This window comes from Nicotiana tabacum, chromosome 20 (genome assembly GCF_000715075.1).
Source record: "Nicotiana tabacum cultivar K326 chromosome 20, ASM71507v2, whole genome shotgun sequence".
Classification (NCBI taxonomy): domain Eukaryota; kingdom Viridiplantae; phylum Streptophyta; class Magnoliopsida; order Solanales; family Solanaceae; genus Nicotiana; species Nicotiana tabacum.
Window position 1 is genome coordinate 57,814,744 of NC_134099.1, and position 24,978 is coordinate 57,839,721.

General features: G+C 41.8%; 1 protein-coding gene across 3 annotated transcripts in view; it reads right to left on the reverse strand.

Annotated features, from left to right (window-relative positions):
- Positions 1–4,733: 4,733 nt before the first annotated feature.
- LOC107810581 (sugar transporter ERD6-like 8) overlaps positions 4,734–24,978 on the reverse strand; it is a 105,449-nt gene continuing 85,204 nt past the window's right edge. The window contains exons 17-19 of one of the 3 annotated variants that reach the window (XR_012703759.1): positions 10,695–10,758; positions 5,637–9,445; positions 4,734–5,536 (exon numbers count right to left, since the gene is read on the reverse strand). Coding sequence is in view for 2 of the 3 variants with exons in the window: in XM_075240846.1 (XP_075096947.1) it covers positions 10,718–10,758 (41 nt within the window). In the remaining variant the exon portion in view is untranslated. Of the gene's footprint in view, positions 9,446–10,694; positions 10,759–11,064; positions 13,146–24,978 lie in introns of those variants that run through there. The other 2 variants (XM_075240846.1, XM_075240847.1) reach the window with 2 other exon arrangements.

Genomic DNA, 24,978 nt, shown 5'->3' on the forward strand with positions numbered 1-24,978 from the left:
CTAAAAATCCCAAATCATGGAATCTGCCCAAATTGAATAGAAGGTTGGGGTCTAATCGACCTTAATCGAAGTGTTTTCAGTTGAGAACACTTCTACTAAGGTCTGTTCGACCTCAAATTGTCCGAATCAGAATTTCGATGACTAAGTCCGTATAGTTCGGGTATTATGAGGTATTTTCTTTCTTTCCTTCGTGTTTGTTTTCATTATTTACGTATCTGTTTATTTACTGTGTTGATTTTGATTGCTTTTAGTCAAATTGACTCTATTCATATTCAAAGGACCTTCTATTTGGTCCGATTCTGTCTATTATTTATAGTCGCCTTAACTGTATGTGTTATAAATTGTGAAATCGAGTCCTAAATTGCGTCGCTTAATTAATTCCCTGTTAGTCTATAAGTTCGTCAATAACACTGTTTGATAGTTGCTTTGTTACTGATTTGTTTAAGTGTCAATTGTAATATATAATCGATTAATTGAATAGGTCGTTCATATAATTTGAGTCACTTGGCATCCTGTTGATAATAATGTCCGAGTGGTCTCATGTGTGTTGTGTTTGATCCTTTTTTCTCTTAATTATTCACCATCTTTTGCATATATTTCCATTCAAAGTGTTTACAATGTTCTGTATCTAGGATTTGTATATATATGACAATTGTTATTCTAGTTAATCCAATATAGCTATTTCTTGATCCCTATTCTGATGCTACTCAATCTGATTTGAGTCCTAGTGTGAAATGTTGTTTGAGTTGAATAATCTGAATTGGTTATAGCTGTTGGCCAGAAGTAATCTTAGATAACTGTTAGATTAAACAGAATTTCAGATTTAAAAGTTGTAATGAAGTAGTGTTTGTGTTATGAGGGCAGTAATATTAAGAGTTTTCAGGGGTATTATGGGAATGAAACAGTTAGGATAGTATTTTAATGTTAGTACTTTGTTAATGAGATATTAGTATGAATTAATTAATGCACTAATGGGGGACAAAAAGATTGGAGAGGCTGAAAATCAGGGAAAAAGCTTCCTTAGTGGGATTTAAAGTAAGAAAGAGCAGATTTCTAGTGGGGTTTTTCTGATTTTGTTGAAAAGAAGAAGGGTCGAGCAGATTGCATAAAGAGGAGGAGGAATCAGAAGAAAAAAAAAATTCTGGAACAAAGAACTCTAATATTCAGAAAAATCAAACTTGTGCATTAAGAGTTGGTGTTAGAGTGTTAAGGCTGAACTTTTTTACATTAAGAGTTTCAGTCTTTTTTTTTTGAGTGTTTGATAAATCAGGAACTATTGTTCCCTTGCATCTGTCTGTGTTTCATTTTTGACTGCTGGATTTCAGTTTAGTGTCTTCCTGGTTTTCTGCTTGGTGGAGGACTGATTGTATTGAGTTGCTGGGGTTATTCTTTTGTTTTCAATCTGTTCCTGAGATTTCTGCTATTGTTATTGTTGGCTACTAGTCTACTGGGTGTTGCTGTATATGCTGCTGCTGTAATTTTGCTGATCTTCCTCTTTTTCTGCTTTCCAAAATCAGGTACACAACTGAATACACTGACTACCGTATGCTGAAAATATGGAAGCATGTACAATTATTAAAGAATCAAAGTTTGAAGTCTTAATATAGCTTTCTTCTCTTTTCACTAATTGTAATTAGAACATGTCATGTACTATTCTTATGAAATTTGATTTCCCTTTGGTATAACTGAACAGTTTTCGCGTAATAATATAGTCAATGACATCTTGTTCATTTTAATTCGGTTAATAGTTATTATGCGTTTAAATACATGTCGAATAAAATCAAGTCTACTAAAACATTTTAATTGTAATAACAATCTAGTTTCAACACCCAATGGTTTGAAGTTAGAATTAAAATTAGATCTCAAAGTTACCCCACCCCAATTGATTAATTCTTTAAAACTTGGGTAATTTGTTTAATTAGATATTTTCATTTTTCTTTACCATTCAACATTACAAATTTAGAACATGTGTAGAATAATTTAATTAGGCCTCAATATTGGAATGTAATGGCCTAGGTTCAGTTAAATGCTATGTACGTTGGGCCTGGGCTCATGTTTGGCAAACAGACTTTTCATATGCACCTTTATATTCCGTTTTAACAAATCGCATCCGGAACTTAGCTATACCATGTAATTTAAGTAGGACCTTTTGCTTCATTTACTATAAAAAATAAAATAAAACATAGTCATTATAGGACGACCTTAAAAATAAGAATGAGATGAGCCTCGCCGAATAAAAATACAAAATTGCGGGGCCCTCAGTAAATATTTGCTTTAAAATTGCTTAGACTTCGGGATGGACCGTTTTAGCAAAATTCCACGGCCCTACCCAAAGTAAATGATATGCTAGTCATTTTAGGCGCGCCTTTAATAATTTAATTTTCTTAAACTCGGGTGCACATTTATGTGACCCAAATCCAAATTTCAATGGAGACAAAGTGTGTCGACGACCACGGGTACATTGATTGTGATGCGGTTCGAGATACATTTTCACAACGTTGCAATTCCCTGTAAAAAAAAATTATGAAAGCGGTAAAAAGTTAAAATTTGCACATAAGTTCATATTTGTATAAAATCAGATAATCAAGCCGAATATGACAGTTGAGCGACCGTGCTAGAACCACGGAACTCGGGAATGCCAAACACCTTCTCTCGGGTTAACAAAATTCCTTATCCGGATTTCTGGTGCGCAGACTGTAATATGGAGTCATTCTTTTCCTCGATTCGGGATTAAATTGGTGACTTGAGACACCCTAAAATCTCCCAAGTGGCGACTCTGAAATAAATAAATAAATCCCGTTTCGATTGTCCTTTAATTGAAAAAAAACTCCTTCACCCCTCACGGGGACGGAAAAAGGAGGTGCGACAAGCATTAGTAAAGAGAAAGCTTTGGTTTCGGGTTCAATTGGAATCTGTGAATTATGCCCTAACTCAGTGTTAGGCACAAAGCTTAATATAAAGCTTAGTAATTCTTTGTATCATGGCACGTGGAGCTAAAGAAGGATTTTTTAATCTAAACAAACGTGGACGGTGGAGATCAACTCAAAACATAATTGGCAAGCTTACAGACAACCTTTTATTAGTGTTTCTTTTCCTTTTTTTATGTAAATATTCTATACGATAAATGTTATAGAGTAGCCTATAGAATTTTAGCGCATACAAGTAGGTAGTTAGGGGTGTACAAACCGAATCGGAAAACCGCACTAAACCAAAAAGTCAAACCAAACTGATTAAAAAACCCGACTAGGTTTGGTTTGATTTGGTTTGGTATTTAATAACAGAATATCTGGAAACAAAGGATAGCACCAAATAATATTAGTATATATATATCCATTTGTTCTTATCTGTATTTTGAATGTATAGGAAGTTGTTTCTATCCTATTCATTTGTAGGACTCTTACCACTGTTGTAGTCTATATAAATAGAAAAATTGTAACCAATTAAAGAACACACAATTGCTTCATCTTTATGGTATCAGAAGCCCCTACTCTAAAAACGAGAATTTAGATCCTTAATTCCAGCCATGGTTAACTCTGAAAGCTCAACTACTGTATCCACCACAAACTCAGTTGACATGTTCACCTCCAATATTACCCAAGTTGTCCAGTTTCACCCTTCCTCTCAGCTTCCCATAAAACTATCTGGCAGTACTAACTTTACCCCATGGAAAGCCCAATTTTTCACACTTATGAGCACCTCTCCACCCAAAATGATAACCAAAGACAACAAAGAAATAGCCAATCCAGAATATAGACTTTCCGCCAAGATAGTCTCATCCGAAATGCTCTAATGGCATCTGTTGACGCAACCATTGCACCTTCTATAGCTGCTGCTGAAACATCTCAACAAGCATGGGAAATGCTTCACACGACTTATGCAAATAAGTTCCAACCCCGAATATACAGTCTCCGCGATTTGCTAGCCAAGACGATAAGGGACTCCAAATCAGTATCTGACTATCTTCGGGAAATTCGATCACTAGCTGATGAACTTGCAACTGCTGGTGCACCAATCAGTAATGCTGAACTGGTAGTCAAAATACTCAGCGGCTTAGGTCTCGACTATCGTGAGATAAGCACTGCTATCCGTGCTCGAGACACACTCATTTCATACGAAGAATTGTTTGACAAACTTTCAGATCATGAATTGTTCCTTAAACATGAGGAGCTCAAGATTTTTCATAAAATCCGAACCAAACCGGCATATAAATATATAATTTTCATAAATACTTTTAAGATTTTATATAGAATTTTCTTTAAAAAAAATGTCTAGAAATATTTGGGATTCTCTTGCGGGATATAATATTTAATAGTATATGAGTGTTCCATATTTATTAACTTTAAATAATGGGTTGTATGATCACTTTCTCATTAAGTATTACTGAAATGCGTCAATCTTTTTGTTCTTCTATATTCATATCATATGTTAAGATCTATTAAATTGTTATATCTTTTCGGATGTGAAGTGATCATTATTATTTAGGTATCATATTGATTTTTATGTTTAATCACTAAATGCGGTTAACCTTGAAAGTGTGCATCAACGAAACATTATTGTCAGACGACTAAAAAAATAACTATTATGTATTACTAAGAAAATTCTCTCATAAGAATATTTTAATAGATAATATATTTGTCAATTTTTTATATTTTTACTAAACATATATTTTCTTATCAAGAATTTAACAAAGTAAGATTGAAATAATATTTAAGTAGCAAAAAACTCAAAAAATCCGACAAAATCGAACTAATCCAAACCGATAAAGTTAATTTGGTTTGGTTTTAATAAAATCCGAACCAACCCGGTTCATGTACACCTCTATAGGTAGTACACAATTCTCTTATATAAATTAGTCTAGTACAGTGACAAAGAAGTAGACAGAAGAAAATTTTCTCTCAAGATCTTTCTTATTTACAATGATTTTCATGATGGTATCATACCAGCTCATTTGAGAGATATTTCATCTTCACTCTTTTTAGCTAAGCTTCTCCTTTTTTCGTTCATTCGTGTTCTCTTTTCTGTCTTTCTTTAAAAAAAAATCCTTTGGCCATGGTTTTCTCCTCTGAAGTAATCTCAGCAAAAATCAACTACCATCAATGATAACTCACATCCATTCTATTTGGTAGTACCAATATACCTGCACCATTTGCTATGGAATATGTGTGACAGGAGTCTAAGCTCCTCCTCCGACCTTAGAAGTGCCTGGTATCATTGGGAGCACACTTGCTTGAAGCATGCTCATAAAACCAATCATACAGACCAAGGCATCTTAAAGCACTAGGGTAGTAATAAACCCATCTGGAACCTGTGCTAGCCCTACCGGCTCGTCTTGAACTAGGATTTGCTCATCATCTGGAGCTATATGTGGCTTAGCTGATGCCGCTCTAGCACGAATGTGAGTCTTTGTAGGTGTCATTGTATGTGCTCTAGGCTGGGCTCTCACTTTGTCCCTTCCCCGATGTCCACCCCTTGTAGTGGCTACAAGCTGAGGCTCTGGCTCCTGCTTCGCTGCGTCCTAAGCACGTGTCCTCACCATCTGTAAGAGAATAGAGAGTAAAGGTTTAAATTTTAGGATTGAACAAAGTCGCAAGATAGAGAAAGAAAGAAAGAAATGAGGTTTCTCAATTGTCCCGTACCTTCTCGAAGATAAGTATAGACATCTTCATACCAATCCGCAAGACTCTACTAGATATGCTCATGACTCGTAAGAGTTATGCAACCTAGAGCTCTGATATGAACTTGTAACGATGCAAAATCCCAATCAAGGGGTTGTAATGGCACTTAACCTCATTTGCTAGGCAAGCCAATACTTAATAGTAAATAAAGAAGAAAAACTAAACAATTAATAGCATAATATCATAGTGACAACAACAACAATGGCCTAGTATAATCTCACAAGTGGGGTCTGGGGAGGGTAATATGTATGCAGACCTTACCCCTACTCCGAGGGGCAGAGAGGTTGTTTTCAGGATACCCTCGACTCAAGAAAGCAACAAGAGACGATATATTAGTACCACCAATAGAATCATAATAAAATAACAGCAATACAAGAAATACGAAATAGATGGAAGGTATAATAATAACCAGCAGATAAAGCCCTGCATCAGTAGATGACCACTAGCATCCTAAAATTAACTCTTAACTGGCTAGTCTCACTCTAGTGCGCTGTATAAATATTCAGAACTTCCCCCTGACCTACAACCTTAATGCTCGACCTCCACAATTCCCTGTCAAGGGCTATGTCCTCAGTAATCCTAAGTCGCGCCATGTCCTGCCTGATCACCTCTCCCCAATTCTTCTTAGGTCGCCATCTACCTCTCCTCGTGCCCACCACAGCTAGTCGCTCACACCTCCTCACCGGTGCATCCGTTCTCCTCCTTTGAATGTGCCCGAACCATCTGAGACTTACTTCCCGCATCTTGTCCTCTATGGGGGCCACGCCCACCTTCTCTCGAATATCTCCATTCCTAATCTTATCCATCCTTGTATCCCGCACATCCACCTCAACATCCTCATCTCTGATACTTTCATCTTCTGGATGTGTGAGTTCTTAACCGGCCAACACTCAGTCCCATACAACATGGCAGGCCTAACACTGCTCTATAAAATTTACCTTTTAGTAATAGTGGCACTTTCTTATCACACAGGACTCCCTATGCTAAACTCCACTTCATCCACCCCACCCCTATACGGTGTGTGACTTCCTCGTCGATCTCTCCGATCCCTTGAATAACCGACCCAAGTTACTTGAAACTACCCCTCTTGGGAATGACTTGAGAGTCAAGCCTCACGTTCACTCCCGCTTCCATCGGCTCGACCCCAAATTTGCACTCGAGGTATTCCGTCTTCGTCCTGCTCAACTTGAAACTTTAGACTCAAGGGCATGTCTCCAAACCTCTATCCTCTGATTGACGTCGCCTCGTGTCTCGTCAATTAGAACTATGTCATCAGCAAATAGCATGCACCATGGCACCTCCCCTTGAATATGATGAGTTAGTGCATCCATCACTAGGGCAAATAGGAATGGGCTAAACGCAGACCCTTGGTGCAACCCCGTAACAACCGGTAAATGCTCGGAGTCGCCTCATACTATCCTAACTCGAGTCTTAGCTCCATCATATATGTCTTTAATCATCCTAATGTAGGCAACCAGAACCCCTTTAGCCTCAAAGCAGCTCCATAAGACCTCCCTAGGAACCTTGTCGTACGCTTTTTCTAGATCAATAAACACCATGTGGAGATCCTTCTTCCTATCCCTGTATTGTTCCACCATCATCCTAATAAGGTGGATAAGTTTTAGGGTAGATCGCCCGACATGAACCCGAACTGGTTGTATGAAATAGACACCGTCATTCACACTCTTATTTCTACCATTCTCTCCCAAACTTTCATGGTATGACTTAGTAATTTGATACCCATATAGTTGTTACAGCTCTAGATATCGCCTTTGTTCTTATACAACAGAATCATTGTAGTCCACCTCCACTCTTCAGGCATCCTATTAGTCTTGAATATAACATTAAACAACTCAGTAAGCCATTCCAATCCTGCTCTACCCATACACTTCCAAAGTTCAACCGGAATTTCGTCTGGCTCGGTAGCCCTGCCCCTTCTCATCTTACACATCACCTTCATGACCTCATCGAACTCAATGTCCCTACAATAACTTAATTCATGGGGACTGTCGGCATTCCTCAATTCACCTAGTATAATATCCTGATCCCTTTCTTCATTTAGAAGTTTATGAAAGTAGGTCTTCCACTTCCTCTTAATCTGGTCATCCCCCATCAAAACTTTGCCGTCATCATCTTTTATGCACCTCACTTGGTCCAGATCCCGAGCCGTTCTCTCTCTCACCTTAGCCAGTCGGAATAAATTCTTATCCCCGCTTTTGTTCCCTAGTTCCTCATACAGATGAGCAAAAGCTGCAGTCTTAACCTCCATGACTACCATCTTCGCCTCCTTCCTAGCTACCTTATACCTCTCACTGTTCACTCTCCTCTCCTCCTCGCTAGTGCTCTCTACTAATCATAGGTAAGCCGCCTTCTTTGCTTCCACTTTACCTTGGACAACTGCATTCCACCACCAGTCTCCTTTGTGGCCACTGGTGCGGCCTGAAGATATCCCTAATACCTCTCTCGCCGCTGTTGTCGACCACATAGTGTTTGCGTCCCCACTATTTCTCCAAGCTCCCATTGTCGATAACCTTCCTTCCAACTCCTGAGCTTTATCCTTAGTCAAGGTGTCCCACCTAATCCTCGTTCTGGCCTCTTCTTCCTCCTTATCATAATACCAATGTCCATCACCAAAAGCCTATGTTGCATTGCGAGGGTGTCACCTAGGATAATCTTGCAATCCTCGCACAACCTTCTGTCACATCTCTTGAGGAGGAGATAGTCAATCTGAGTCTTCGCCATCGAACTTTGGTAAGTAACCAAATGCTCCTCCCGCTTCAGAAAACTTGAGTTTGGAATCACTAGATCGAATGCCTTGGCAAAGTCCAACAGCGAAGTGCCCCCTCCGTTCCGCTCCCCGAAACCGAAGCCGCCATGCACCTTAGTATAACCACCTACAGACGACCCAATATGACCATTGAAATCTCCTCCTATGAATAACCTCTCGGAAGGTAGAATACTACGAACGATCTCATCCAATCCCTCCCAAAAGCGCCTTTTAATCTCCTCATCCAAGCCTGCTTGCGGCGCATACGCACTAATGACATTTAAGGTACACTCACCCACCACCAACTTAATAGTCATTAATCTATTATTCACCTGCCTGACCTCTACCACCGACTCTCTAAGATAGCTATCTACCAGGATACCACTCCATTCTTACCCCACAGGACTCTAGAGTACCACAACTTATACCCATCCGCGTTTTTCGCCCTCAATCCGACCCACCTAGTCTCCTGGACACACGCTATATTAATCTTCCTTTTCTGAAGGATCTTCGCCAACCCTATAGACTTACTCGTTAGTGAACCTATGTTCCATGGCCCGATTCTCAACCTATAAGCTCCCTTGCCCTCTCTACCTCCCCTGCCTCCGGTCTCGCCCCCTGACCCCCGCCCCACCCGAGGACATGCCCTTATTCTATCATCCCAGACTACAACCACTACACCTACGACAATCTAAAGAAGACTCGCTAGTGCACAATGGACAACGAATCAAACTAGAAGGAAACAAGTGACTACTAGCACACTAGTTGAATGATTGAACTATTGCGAACTATTGTAACATCAAGTTTGCTAACACCAAAAGGGAAACAGTAAAATAGGAGGTACCAACTCCCAAGAACAAAACCTGTGATTGATTTGTTGTACTTGATGTAGTTGTACGCTCACGCCCCGCTTCCCACCACCCTTTGCTGACACTCGCCCAGGCTGCTCTCCTTTGCTAGCGCTCGTGTGCCCAACTTGTCTCCAACAACCTCGAGAATTTCCCTGAAAACACAAAAAATACCATGACCCAAAACCCAAAAAGGGGTTGTCACTACTACCATTGGTGTAGCCTTGACAGTAGTAGGGGAAATATAGGGAAAAAGTAGAGAACTACACAACACACAAATTAATTTAATTTCCAACACCAAATTGACAATCAATACAATATTTCACAATAAGAAATTAACGTAATCTGCAAAAAGCCACCAACTTTATCATCAACCATCCATAAATACGACAAAATTGCAGCGGTAAAAACCCAAAAGTGTACAATCCCTCAAGTCAGCAACAAATAAAGCAAAGGAACAAATTATTAAATTAACTAAAAAATAGGTATAGGTAATTTTCAACCAACCGGATCAATTTATTTAACAAAACAGAGATTAAACAAATTCACGAAAGGCACAAAAAATTGACGAGAAAATCAGATCCGTGCTCAAGTTAACAGATCTGAAACATATAATCAAATATGTACAATATACATAAAGGAAGACAAAAGAAGAAAGAAATTTAAAAGAAGAAAACTGGAACACACAAAACACCCCACGTGACCAAGAAAAATAAAGGAAATGTCGGGCTGCCACCGCCTCCACTGGTGAACACGGATATGGTGTTAGCCCAATTGGGGTCACCAAAATGGTCTGATATCGTTGGAGAATAGCAGTGGGGCAGAGACACAGCGGGCATATAAAGAAGAAAAAAAGATTAAAGAAGGAGAAAAGAAGCACAGGGGAGGGGGTTGGGCTGCAACCGGACTAAATAGAAGAAGAAAGGAGAGACAGGCCGGCCTGAGGACAAGTTGCCAGGAAAAAATGGCTGCTGCTAGGGTTAAGAGGGAGGAGAAGAAGATAAAGTGAAGGGGGGCAAGAGAGAAGGGAGTAGAGAGAGAATATAGAGAGGAGAGGGTGGGGTGGTCGGGTCATTTACCTGGTCACCATCGCCGAAGAATTCGCCCGCAAAGTAACAGTCGATAATCGAGGCCGAGGAGAGAGAAAGCAAGAAACTCAGTAACGGTCTAATTTTCACTTCAGCATAATATCATAGATAAAGAGTAAAAGCTCTAAAAGTATATAATAAGTTTAAAATTAATACAACTGTCTAAAACTCCCAAAAACTGGTGTCACTAAGCACATGAGCTCTAAGGATTACAAATACAAAGTCGGAAAGAAATACGATATTGTCTAATACAAATAAATAGAAATAGAGATAATAAAGGTGACTCCAGAGTCTACGAAAGAATATGCAGAACTACCTCAAGGCTCCCAAATATCCAAACTAAGCAGCTCTCGAGACTTCGCTGGGACCAGTGCTTGGATCTGGACAAGAAGTGTAGAAGTGTAGTATAAGTACAATCAAACCCATGTACCCAGTAAGTGTCGAGCTTGATCTCGATGAGGTAATGACGAGGCTAATACAAGAAACCTACTTATAAACGTGTGCAGTTAATAAGTAAGAGAAATAACAAGAGTATCACGACCCAAAACCACCACCAAGCGTGATGACGCCTAACCTACTTGCTAGGCAAGCCAGTCATAAAATAATAACAGAAACATGGTAACGAATTATAGAATAGACAAGTCTAAAAGACTAATAACCAGAAATAATATCAAATCATATTACAACTTTCCAAAACTGGTAATGCTGAGTCATGGGCTTTACAATATGAATACAAGTCTGAACTATAAAAATACTGTCTGAAACAACAATAACAGTAAATAAACATAGGAAGAGATGCTAGAGATTGCGATCAAGAAGAAACTCTACTCTCCAAAACTCAATGAACAGCTCCGGTCACATAGCCCGACTAGATCCAACTCTTAAAATAATTAAGTGTAGAGTGTAGTATGAGTTTTGGATGAAATGATATAGCTGGTGCATTCTTGTTCCTAGTGTTGTTCTCCACGTCTCGCATTTGTGAGTTCTGGCTCGCAAATGCGAGCCTTTCTTTTGCAATCAAGACATCGTATTTGCGGGCAGGGGCATGGTCTAGGTGATCTTGCAATTGCGAGAAATGAGTTCGCACTTGCGAACTATCTAAAGCCACATTTATGATGCAGTATTCTGAGGAGTGAGCTTCACATTTGCAAAGTAATTTACCGCATTTGTGAGGGGGATGTTGATGATAGGCTATAATTATGTATTTTAGTCGATTATTACACTCTAATTTACTGCACTTTAATTGAGTTTGAGCTTTAATCGCTAGTGTTTTGCACTAATTGTGTGTTTTATGCCTTATAGGAGTGATTCCGAGCTATATAGATATTATAGAATGAATTCAAGTTATTTGAGCTTTGAAGTCTGAGTAAAAGTCTAAGGAATTAAAACAAGATCGTATTTAGGGTTCAAATTTGATAGTTAAGAACAAACGAAGACTCGAGTAGGCATATTGCACTATCTAGTAAAATAGACATAACTCTTTGATCCAAACTCCATTTAGTCTATATAATACATGATTGGAAAGATAATACAAACACCTACAACTTTAATATTTTATGTTTTTCCAAAATTCAAATGGAACAGGGTGAAAAACGCGGTCGAAACCGCGACCACGGACCTGGACGCGGACTGAGGCAGTTCATTGGGAAAATACCGCGCCCGGACCGCGACCGCGAGTATCCAGACCTGAAAAATTGTCATTTTTCGCATAGGAGAAGGTATAATTATTTGGGTCCGACCCTACTTGGTATATATACATGGAAAAATGGTATTTTGAGGAGGTTGGACAGATTTTTGACACAGATTCGACCTAATGAGGCAGAGACACAATAGGAGCAAGACGGAGAATTCTTCTACGAGTTTTTCCTTCCTCTTCCTATTTTTCATTGTTGGTTATGACTTTTAGTATTGTAGTTTTACATACTATTATGAATAGCTAATTTGTTATCTAGGGTTTTGATGGAACCTTTTGTAGGATAAATTCTTGTTATGTTTTTATATCATTAAGCCGTTGGATTTCTCTACTTATTCAACTACGTGTTTATTGTTGTTGATTGAATGACCATCGATTGACTGTGCCTATTTATTATGTGTTGCTTGAGAAATGATACATATTTGGGTGGTTGTTGAACAACGTCACTCCTAACGTATGTGAGAAATCAATACAATGGGTTTAAAGGTAGGTTTAGAAATAACAAAGCCTTGATGTGGTCATAATGAGCGGTTAGATAAAGCCAACTAGCGTAGTTCGAAAGAATATGTCTAGTAAATTATTGTAGTTTCTCGAGAGAGGATTACGAAATCTAAAGTGTTCACGATTAGTAGAGAATACATAGGCGAAATTGTTGGGAACATAGCGGGAAGGATTCCAACATTTGGGAAAATCATAACTCTAGACCTCCTTAGTTTTGTCTCAAATTTCATTATTGTTAGCTGATAATTTTACTGCTTTATTATAATGTTAGTTAATTAGTTAGAAATAAATATTATAATCTCTATAATTAGGAAATTGTTTGGACTTGTGGTTCTTAGCAATATTGAACAACTGTAACTAAGCCTTAGTTCTCTGTGGGATTCGACTTCGGACTTTTAGACCGGAATATATTTGCAGCGACCGCTTATCCTTTTTAGGACTAGAGTTGGGCGTGATCAGTTGTTCGCGTTTGCTAACATGATGTTGCAATTGCGATTACTAGGCTTCTGAGGCAGGGTTCACACTTGCGACATTTGTCTCACCTTTGCGAGCATTTATTTACAAATGCGACATCTGCAGCAGGGTAAAAGATAAAAAAATCAGGACTTAGCTCATTTTACACCATTTCTCAACCTTAAATACTCTAAAGGCAATTTTTCAAGAGATTTTTCTTCCCAAAATCATTAGTAAGCAACTTTAATCCATTTCTTTTTAATTACCCATTACTTTTGATGTGTTTTCAACATCAAATCTAGAATTTTAATGGTAGAAATTAGGGATTTGAGTAGAAATTGTAAATTTTATAAAATTGAGATTTAGACCTCAAAATGTGTTCATATTTCGAAACAAATCACATAAACTGGCTCGGGGGTAAATGGGGAATCGGGTTTTGGTCAAGCGAGCCCGGGTTAACTTTTGTTGACTTTTTTCAAATTCATTAAAAATTGAATCTTTTTCACTCGTGGGTAGTTTTTAAAGCTTAATTTGGATTATTTAAACTATATTTGATTAGATTTGATTGGGTTGGAGGCTAATTATAAAGGAAAAGATGTCGTTGTGCCTTGACTTGAGGGATTAGGACTTGTTGATCTATTTTCTACGTGTATTATGTGTGGGGACAACATATATGAAATGACGATCAAGAATATATGTGTTGCCATTGGGTTAAAGCATGTGGGTAGAAATTGCTTCTTTGTGTTTGATTGTTTCATTGACTATGTTTTCCATGCTTAGGTTAGATTATTACTTTAATTATTTGTCTCGGATTTATTGTTTATTTCAAAAATGTTGGAAATCTTGAAAGTTGAGTTTGTTATCATGACATTATAATTGAAGTGAAATTGCTTCCCGTCTTGCATTTTTAATTCAAATTTGTATTGTTGCTTAATGAGGAAGAGAGAAAAGCATGAAGGGTGTTGTCGTGCCTTATTTGCACACATTATCGTCTATTTAGAGGTTGTGAGGATTAAAGCATGAAGAGTGATGCCGTACATTTGATTACTTATCATCATTATCATATCATGTGAGGTTGAGAATAAAAGTACGAAGGGTGATGACGTGCCATTTTATTTATGATATTACATGGCGAGGACGAGAGTAAAAGCACGAATGGTGATGTCGTGCCATATTTATTACATTGCCTCATTTAATTCCCAGAATAGTGATTTACTTGGTTATAATGTTGCTCATTTCGGAAAGATATTATTTGGTGATTTCAAACTTGTCGTTCTTATAATATTTCCTTTCGTATGTCCCCTCCTAGTTAATATTTTAACTGTTCTACTTGTTATTTTGTTGCTTTATATATATACTGTACAAGATTTTACGTAGGTGTCTTGTCATAGCTTCTTCACTACCTCGTCGAGGTTAGGCTCAACACTTACGGAGTACATTGGATCGGTTGTACTCATGCTATACTTTTGCACTTCTTGCCCAGATACTGGTGTTGAACCAGCGGTGTCTAGAGGTGTTCTACTCGGATTCAACTACATTTGGAGACTTGAGGTATAACTGCACAATGTCCGCAGCCCTGAGGTCCCCTTTTTTATCTATTCTATTATTTATCTAGTCTCAAAAAATTGTATTTGCTTCAGACCATATGTGTAATACTCTAGTTGCTCATGTATTCGTGACTCCAGATTCTAGGAGATGTTTAGATATCGTCATTAGTACTCTATTGCTCCATTTTAGACTTTTTCAGTTTATTGTTTGTTAATGTTTTATTTGGATTGTTAAAATTGGTTAAGAAATATAGCTAGCGTTGGCTTACCTAGCAAGTGAAATGTTAGGCGGCATCACAGTCTCGAGTGTGGGATTTGTATATGTCCGAATTTGATCGACCACGACCTACAGCGAGCACGACAAACGACCGAGTACCTACAAGTCGACGCCCAGAGAGATACGACCTTGTAGTAAAAGAAGAGATAACATGACCTCGGCAGTAGAATCATCCCGTTAGGAGACCTAGAGAATATTCCTTAGATAATTCTTTTCTTGTCGATTCTGTGTTTGGAAGAAACTCCTTAGTATATAAGAAGGTTGAAAGCCTTGTAAAAAGGGGGGACTTTATAAAAAACTCACCGCTTTGAAAGAAAAGAATATTGACAACTCACTTCTCTCTATTATTATCATCCTAGAGTTTATTATCTTCAGCTATGATTTACCCCTTCATCTTTAATTGATTTGTCCAAAAAGAGTTTAACATCTTTTGAGTCAAACAATTTGGCACCGTCTGTGGAGATTTTCACAGCTGAAATCATAGTTCTCATCTAGGTTCTGGAAAGTGACAATTACTGTTCTTCAAACCTCATAAAAACCAACAATGGCAAAAAAAGAAGCGAGGCTGAAGATGATAGCGTATGTCTCAAACAATCTCCTGAACTCCCTCAACAAAGTCGGTAGGGAAGACACTGAGAACACAACACCAAGAGTTACACCAGAGGGAGAGATCTCACCTTCTCCATACGGGGATCTAATGGTCTTACACGAAATGGGAGCTTCAACGTCCATGGCGGGGGAAACACCACCAGCAGTCAAAAAGCTGCTAGAAGAGTGGTTGACAAGTGCTCTGAGCAACATGCTCAAAAAACCCCCTCAAAGAGATGTCGAAAACTTGCCGCCTACAAAAATCGCAGCTACCACCAATAAGCCGAGCACTACACGAACGGGTAACACCCGCACTGTCACGGATGCAGGTGACGATGCACTCATGGCCATCTTAAAGAAAATTGAAGAGATGGAAAACGAGAACAAAACACTCCATGATCAAATGAAGGAGCATCAGGAGAGGGTTGACAAAATACCAGGCGCCCCGAGCTATTACCAAATGCGATGTGGGCCGATTCGTCGAACAACTGTACAGCGAAGGGGATGCTCCTCACCCTATCCCAAAAACTTTCAAGATGCCACCATACTTGAAAATATATGATGGGACCATGGACCGGTAAAGGGCAATGATCTATCAAAGGAATAGGTACCATCTATGCTGCTAAAAATGTTTGGTGAGACCTTGACAGGGGGAGCATTGACATGGTACTCCCAGCTACCAGCACGATCGATAGCGACGTTCAAAGAGATGGCAGACAAATTCGCCACCGCTCATGCAGGGGCGAAGAAGGCTGAAGCTAGGGTCAATGATATCTTCTCCGTCAGACAAACGACAGGCGAGGGACGTTGGGATTTCCTAGCCCGATTCAACAGAGTAAGGATGAGCCTACCAAACATGTCAAAAGGGATGGCAGTAGCAGCCTTTCAAAATGGGTGAAACAGGAACGGATCAAAAGCGACCAGAAAACTGCTCAGTAGACTCATGAAGTATCCCCCTACCACATGGGAAGAAATTCACAATGCCTACTGCGCTGAGGTAAGGGCAGATGAGGACGACCTGAACGAGCCACTTTAGCGATTAACATTGGTCCAAACTGAGACAAGGAGAGATTGACGTAATGACGGGCGAAGAGATCAACCACCGTGCTTCAACTGAGAAAGACATCAGCCCTATATCCGAACATCCAACGCACCCCCCGACACGTGGAAGCCTTGCCGCTTCATACTGCGCCCCTCCAAAATGAAAGAGGTATACCTCCACTACTATCTGCTCATAATTTTTGTGTTTCCCCTTCAGAGATAGTGTACGCACTAGAGAAGCTGGGCACGAAGGTACAATGGCCACAAAAAATGAAATTGAACCCAAGTACTAGGAGGTCCAACGTCCTCTGCGAATTCCACCAAGAAAGAGGACATAAGACCAAGGATTGCATAGGTCTACGGCAAGAAGTAGTCAGGATGCTGAACCAGGGGTATCTGAAAGAACTGCTGAGCAACAAAGGAAGAGCCAACTTCGCCCGAGGACGTGACCTATCTCAAGGTTCTCCAAAGCCACCATCGCCAGCACGCACCATACAGATGATTATCGGCGGTGGCGACGACATGGTAATCAACCATGTGATGTTCACCACCACGCATAAACTCAAACGGACGGTCGCACACAAACGGTATGATGACTTCGAAGACAATATCATCTTTGATAAGTCAGATGCTGACGGTTTGTCTTTGCCTCACTATGTTGCTTTGGTTATAACTTTACGCATCGCTGATACAGATGTAAAAAGAATCATGGTAGATGACGGAAGAGGAGTGTGTACTGTTCACCTGAGAGTTCTCATGCAAATGAGGCTCGAGGATAAAATAGTACCGCATTTCATAACACTAACGGGTTTTAACAATGTAGTAGAACGGACTTCCGGAGAAATAATGCTACCTGTACTAGCGGGAGGAGTCACCTGGAGACAACATTCCACATCATGAACCAGGAAACAACCTACAACGCCATTATAGGGCGACCATGGATACACGCCATGCAGGCCGTTCCCTCAAGCTTTTATCAAGTGATTAAATTTCCCACCCCTAGGGAATATTCAGCATCCGAGGTGAGCCACGCACCACGCAAGAATGCTATCGAATCGCCCAAGATTGCACGCACACCAAATAACTGAAAGGAGCAAGTGCGGAGGCATAGCAATCAGTCATGTCGAGAACCAAACCCGACCCACAAACAGAGGCCATCAAAGACCCGAATATCGTAGAAGCCTGCAAGGCAACTATAGAGGATCTTGACCCCATCCAATTGGACGATGTCGACAATACAAAAAAGGCTTACATAGGGCACAACCTCTCAGAGCTAGGTAAGTATCGTAAAATTTTAACTAACAACGCCGATTTATTTACCTTCTCCCACTCAGATATGCTAGGAATCCCAAAGGACGTCGCCACTCATAGACTGAATGTCGATCTACTCTATCCACCGGTACAGCAAATGAGGAGAAAGCTCAATGCCGCAATCAATGAGGTGGTCAGCGAAAAAGTGTAAATTACTCGCCAATGATTCCATCAGAGAATCAAAATACCCCTAATGGGTCACCAATGTGGTCATGGTCAAAAAGAAGAACGGGAAATGGCGAATGTGTGTGGACTTCACCGACCTAAACAAAGCATGCCCAAAAGACTCCTTCCCGTTACCCCATATCGACCAACTGATCGATGGGACAGCGGGGCATGAATTGTTGAGTTTCTTGGACGCCTACTCCAGTTACAACCAAATTCTAATGGCTGAAGAGGATCAAGAAAAGATTACTTTTATCACTCATCAAGGGACTTACTGCTATAAAGTGATGTCGTTCGGGCTTAAGAACACAGGAGCCACATACTAGAGGTTAGTCACCAAAATGTTCAAAAAGCAGCTCGGTAAGACCATGGAGGTCTATATTGATGATATGCTGGTAAAGTCGGCAAAAAAGGAAGATCACATTAGCCATTTGAAAGAAGCCTTCGAGATATTGAGGCAGTACGAGATAAAGTTAAATCTGGAGAAGTGCACCTTCAGCGTGGCCTTGGGAAAATCCCTAGGTTTCCTCGTGTCGCGTAGAGGAATCGAAGTCAACCCGAATCAAATCAAAGCCATCGATGCGATACTGGAGGTACTGACCAGCAAAAAGCAGGTGCAGAAACTAACGGGGAAAATAGTCGCCCTATCAAGGTTCATTTCACGATCCTCAGATAGATGCCACAAATTCTTCAATGTGTTGAGAAAAGACCGTGGGCTGCAATGGAATGAGAAATGTGTCGACGCCCTGAGAAAACTAAGGGCGTATCTATCTTTGCCGCCACTACTCGTCAAAGCGGATCCAAGCGAGTGTCTGCTCGTATACTTGGCAGTTTCCGAAGTTGCGGTAAGTGCAGTCTTGGTCTGTGAAAATAAAGGTACGTAATCTCCGATTTATTATATCAACAAAACTTTAATCGATGCCGAGACAAGGTACCCTCACCTTGAAAAGCTAGCTCTGGCACTGGTCGTGGCTTCACGGAAGCTTAGACCGTATTTTCAATGTCACCCCTTAAAAGTAGTAAAGACCTTCCCCCTAAGAGGTATCCTACACAAACCCGAACTATCGGGTAGACTCGCCAAATAGGCCATAGAATTAAGCGAGCACGACATAACATACCAACCGCGAACTGCCATCAAGTCGCAGGTGCTCGCAGACTTTGTCGCTGATTTCAGCACGGAGATATTGCCCGAGGCAGAACAAGAAGCACTCTGCGCCTCCACACATACCGACCTCTGGGTCCTCTACACCAATGGTGCCTCTAATGCCTCGGGATCGGGACTGAGACTCGTCCTCGAGGTCCCTACGGGCGAAGTGATTTGCCAGTCCATACGATGTCCCGAGATGACTAACAACGAGGCCGAGTATGAAGCTGTAATTGCAGGTTTGAAGTCATCCCTCAAGTATGGCGCTTGACGACTCGTCCTCCACTGCGACTCCCAACTCGTGGTGAACCAGGTCATCGGGACTTTCCAAATTAAAGAGCAGAGGCTACAAAGATACCAATCGAAAATCCATAAACTACTGCCAGAGTTCGATGAGTGCCACCTCGACCAAATACCCAGGGCACAAAACATAGAAGCAGATGGCCTTGCTAAACTGGCTACAACCACCAAGAATATCAACAAAGAAAACGTGGTCACACTCCTTCATTCCTCAATCGACCACGTCGAGGTACAATCTATAAACTTAACTTAAGTTTGGCATAACTGCTTCATAGCCTATTTTCTGGATGGAACGCTTCCACAAGACAAAAAGGAAGCCAAAGAACTCCGGGTACAGGCGGCCCGATACAACCTAATAAACAATGATCTCTACAAAAGAATGTTCGACGGTCCCCTAGCTAAATGTCTGGGACCACACCAAACAAGGAAAGTACTATAAGAAGTACACGAAGGGCATTGCGGAGCCCACATGGGAAACCGCACCCTCGTTCGATGCCTCATCCGCGCCGGTTACTATTGGCCTACCATAAAAAACGAAACCACAGACTATGTCCGAAGGTGTGAGCAATGTCAAAAGTATGCTCCCATGATATATCAAGCGGGAGAACTCCTCCATTCCGTCACTTCGCCTTGGCCATTCATAAAATAGGGAATGGACATTAACGGCCCCCTCCTAGCGGGACGAGGTAAGGTACGCTTCCTTTTGGTTTTAATTGACTATTTCTCTAAATGGGTGGAAGAAGGTGCATACACTCAGATACAGGAACAGAAGGTCATCGCCTTCATATGGAAAAATACTATATGCCATTTTGGCATCCCCAAGGAAATCAGCTGCGACAACGGACCTCAATTCATTGGAAAAAGAATGACTGAGTTTTTCGAAATATAGCACATCAAACGAATACTCTCCACGCCATACCACCCTGCCGTCAATGGCCAAGCCGAATCCTCCAATAAAGTAATACTGAACATATTGAAAAAGAAGTATGAGAAAGCCAAAGGGCTATGGCCTGAACTACTACCTGAAGTATTATGGGCATACTGCACTACGCTAAAATCCAGCACAGGAGAAACGCCATACTCATTGGTCTATGGAGCCGACGCAGTTATACCTGTCGAGGTCGGGGAGCCCAGCTTAAGATACTCTAATGAGAGCGGAACAGACAAAGACGAAAGTAGGCTACAAGATCTGGATGAAGCTGAAGAACGAAGAGACATGGCCCACGTAAGAATGGTAGCCCAGAAGCAACAAGTAGAGAGATACTACAACAAGAGAGCCAAGGTGCGACCACTCAAAATTGGCAACTACGTCCTCAAGGCCAAAACACAAGCATCGAAGGACCCTAATGAAGGAAAATTGGGAACAAACTGGGATGGACCATATAAGATAGTGGCAGCAGCAAACAAAGGAGCGTTCCAGCTAGAAACAATGGAGGTTTAACTACTCCAAAACAACTGGAACATCGCCCAGCTCAAGTACTTCCACTTTAAAAGAAGGCGTCACCTAAGTTGTACTCTTTTTTCCTTACCCGTATTTTGTCCCAATAGGGTTTTCCCAGGGAGGTTTTTAACGAGGTGACGAGGGGGATGCTTTACGGATCAACGTGTTGTTCATTACCTCGACCCATCGATACGATATCCGGATCGAAGCAATAAAGGGACTACATATGGATAATCAAAATCTCCATCGTATAAGCGGAATCATATCTCCATTGTATGTACAGAATCGAATCTCCATTGTATGAGCAGAATTGTATCTCCATTGTATGTACAAAATCGAATCTCCATTGTATGAGCAGAATCGTATCTCCATTGCATGTACAGAATCAAATCTCCATTGCATGAGCGGAATCGAATCTCCATTGTATGTACAGAATCAAATCTCCATTAGTCACAAATAGTCTTCCTATGGGAATGCAACCATCGACATAAATCAAAGTTCGACATCGTCGACATGTGATATCTTCCTACGGGAATACAACTATCTCCAAAAGTTTAAGTTCGACCTCGTTCGAACCATGATGGGATCCTACCTCGATGACAGTTCGAAGCAACATCCCAAATGGACAAGGTCATCGACAAAAGTTTAAGTTTGACCTCGTTCGAACCATGACGGGATCCTACTTTGACGACAGTTTGAAGCAACATCCCAATGGCCAAGGCCATCGACAAAAGTTTAAGTTCGACCTCGTTCGAACCACGACAGGATCCTACTTCGAAGATAGTTCGAAGCAACATCCCAATGGCCAAGACCATCGATAAAAGTTTAAGTTTGACCTCGTTTGAACCACGACGGGATCCTACTTCGACGGCATATTGAAGAAACATCCCAATGGCCAAGTCCATCAACAAAAGTTTAAGTTCGACCTCGTTCTAATCACGACGGGATCCTACTTCGATGAGATTTCGAAGCAACATCCTAATGGAATAGGCCATCGACAAAATTTTAAGTTCGACCTCGTTCGAACCACGACGGGATCGTACTTCGATGACAGTTCAAAGCAACATCCCAATGGCCAAGGCCATCGACAAAAGTTTAAGTTCGACCTCGTACGAACCGCGACAGGATCCTACTTCGACGATTGTTCAAAGCGACATCCCAATGGCCAAGGCTATCGACAAAAGTTTAAGTTTGACCTCGTTCGAACCACGATGGGATCCTACTTCGACGACAATTTGAAGCAACATCCCAATGGCCAAGGCCATCGACAAAAGTTTAAGTTTGACCTCGTTCGAACCACGATGGGATCCTACTTCGACGATAGTTTGAAGCAACATCCCATTGGCCAAGGCCATCGACAAAAGTTTAAGTTCGACCTCGTTCGAACCACGACGTGATCCTACTTCGACGACAGTTCGAAGCAACATCCCAATGGCCAAGGCCGTCATTGACAAAAGTTTAAGACCGACCTCGTTCAAACCACGATGAGATCCTACTTCGACGGCAGTTCGAAACAATGTCCCAATAGCCAAGGGCGTCAGTATCATATACAATAAGCAAAAGGAAAAAACAACAAACAAACAAACTGGTGAAAATAAAATATACATTACAGCAAAATATCATTTACATTTGCCCTTACAAAGAGGCCCTAGTACGGCCCATGCCAAAAATTCCTAAGCAAAAGTAAAATACAAACCAAGACTACACATCATCCCTAGCGAGGTAAGCATCTTCATACCACGAATCCGCAGCAAGGTGATTCGCGTCATCAGAATTGATACCTTCCCCATCAGGAGTAAGGGGGTTGTATTGACATGATTCACAAGCTGCACGTGCCTCAGCATGCACCGCCTGAACCTCCGCCTCCGTTGCCCTGCCCTCGGCATGAAAAGCCTTATACACATCGAGCCGAGCCTCCGCATGGACCCACAACTCATACAAGCGACGAGGCGAGCCCTAATCGGCTGAGGCACGAGACGTAGAAGGCTGAGAACATCGATTTGTCTCCTCCGCCCTCAGCAAAGCCATTTGCCCCTACAATGCGGCTAACTCCGCCTCTAGCTCCCTAATACGCCCTTCGAGCCCTTCGATTTGAAGACCGGAGGCTTCCCTCTCCCTAGTAAGTTCCGACCTGGAAATGCGGAGATCATCCTCCAAAGATACCGACTCAGAAATAGTGGCCGCCAACTTATCAGCACTGCGTTCAGCTGTCCCTTGAGCCCGTCGACCTACGCTGCCTTAACATTCAACTCGGCGGTCAAGTCGGCCACCTTCAGCTTTAAGTCGGCATTCTCAGCCATTACCCTATACTGAACTCAAGCTCACCCTCCTTCGCCTTAAGGAAGGCCTATAATTCGCTATTACGGGCGATAGCCCTCACAAGCTCCTCGTCCCTCTCCTTCAGCTCCTCTATCCTACGCTCCAATTGGTCCTCCCGCTGCTTAAGCCCGTTGCGAAACACCTAGAACTCGGGATCCTGATGATAGATGTCAGACGTCGCCTGATGTTTAGCACGATACTGATGATACTTCGACAACATCTTCTTATAGAGGCCCATCCTCTTTCGTTCACGATGCTCCCTCTCCACCTCCAAGACGAGGGTCTGACAAAAGAGAAGGGCAGAGTTAAAAAATAAAATACACAACGCCAACTATCACAACGACCTCACGACAAAAAAGAGAAGAAAAGGGAACCTACCTGCAGGGCCATACCGGCGACCTTCTGAGACAACTCCGCGTCACTCATCGCTCCAAGCGTCTCGCTTTCAGGAGCGGCACAAAGAGGAGCGAGGGCCGACGCAACCTGCTTGCTGTTCAGCAGCAAGTTGTAGCTCCCCGGGACTACTACATGACGGTCAGATCCATCTATCCTAACCTCCACATGGGTGTGGCGACCCAAAAATTCACTGATATCCTCCGGGTCGATATCCGAACCTGAGTCGTCATCCTCGATACAAGGTCCTCCAACATTAGATGATGCGCCACCTTCAATGGAGCGCACTGAACCGGCCCCCGGGCCAGTTCTTTCCACTCGGGGAGACCTTCCCGACAAAATGGTATCAGCCATAAATATGGGCACGGGGCTATCCGGGAGGCTCCGCTGCCGTCGGCATCGGTAGCCATGCCCTTTCCCAGCTCCAACCTTCTCCTTTTCCACTCTAACAGCTCGTCACCGTTAGAAGATTCATCGACGGGATGTGAGGCCGATACCAATGAGGCTTCTTCCCTCGTGGCCACAGTTCGAGACGAATCTCCCAATTGAGTAAGTTGAGGACGGCCTTGCTGAACAGACTCACATAAGATAAATCATGTGTCCGCAGTAGCAATGGCTTGTCTAAAAGCGGGAACTGGTGCCCTCCGTCTAGAAGCTCCCCGACCTGCCATCACAAAGGGTCATACGGTTAAGCAGGGTCGTATGGCCAATGAGGTAGTAGAGCAGGTTCTTACCTGAGGACACCCTAGGGCCATAACGTTGCACGAAGGCAGAACAAGTCCGAATTTCCTCTGCATGAGGAAGTAGGCGAACTGCCTAGTTCTTGAGACCCGCAATGGGGCGAGGCGGGCGGCCCATAGCTGCGAAATGACAAATGAGAAAAAGTTACAATAATTACAAAAAATAGGGAGACGTTATGGACGGCGGTACTTACGAGTTTTGTTCCATCGCTTCGGAAATCTGGCGGGGTCCGAAACGACGTGTTCAGTTTTGGTAAAGAAGTAATTGTGCCAAAATTTATGGCTCACCCGGTCATCCGTACCGACCACCAGCCCTTTTGTACCACAAAGTCTCAAGTTCACCATGGTGCCCTTGAGGAAGCCAGGTGTGAATAAGTGCAAAAGATGGTGGACGAAGACGCTACATTCCGCCAACTCTGCATACTTAGTCAATAGCAGAAGCACCTTAAGCGTGTAAGGCGAAAGCTGAGCCGGGCAAACCTGGTAAAATCTGCAGAATTCTTCCGCTAGAGGGAAGAAAGGAAGGGTGTAACCGATCACAAAAGGATACTCGTAGAAAGCACAGTACCCAAGCCTGTGAACGTCAACGTAATCTTCCCCCGCCAGAATCATCTCTACATAGGCGGGAATACCGTACTTTATGCGGAAGGCGTTAGGTGAACCTGCTTCATCTCAAAAAGTACGGGG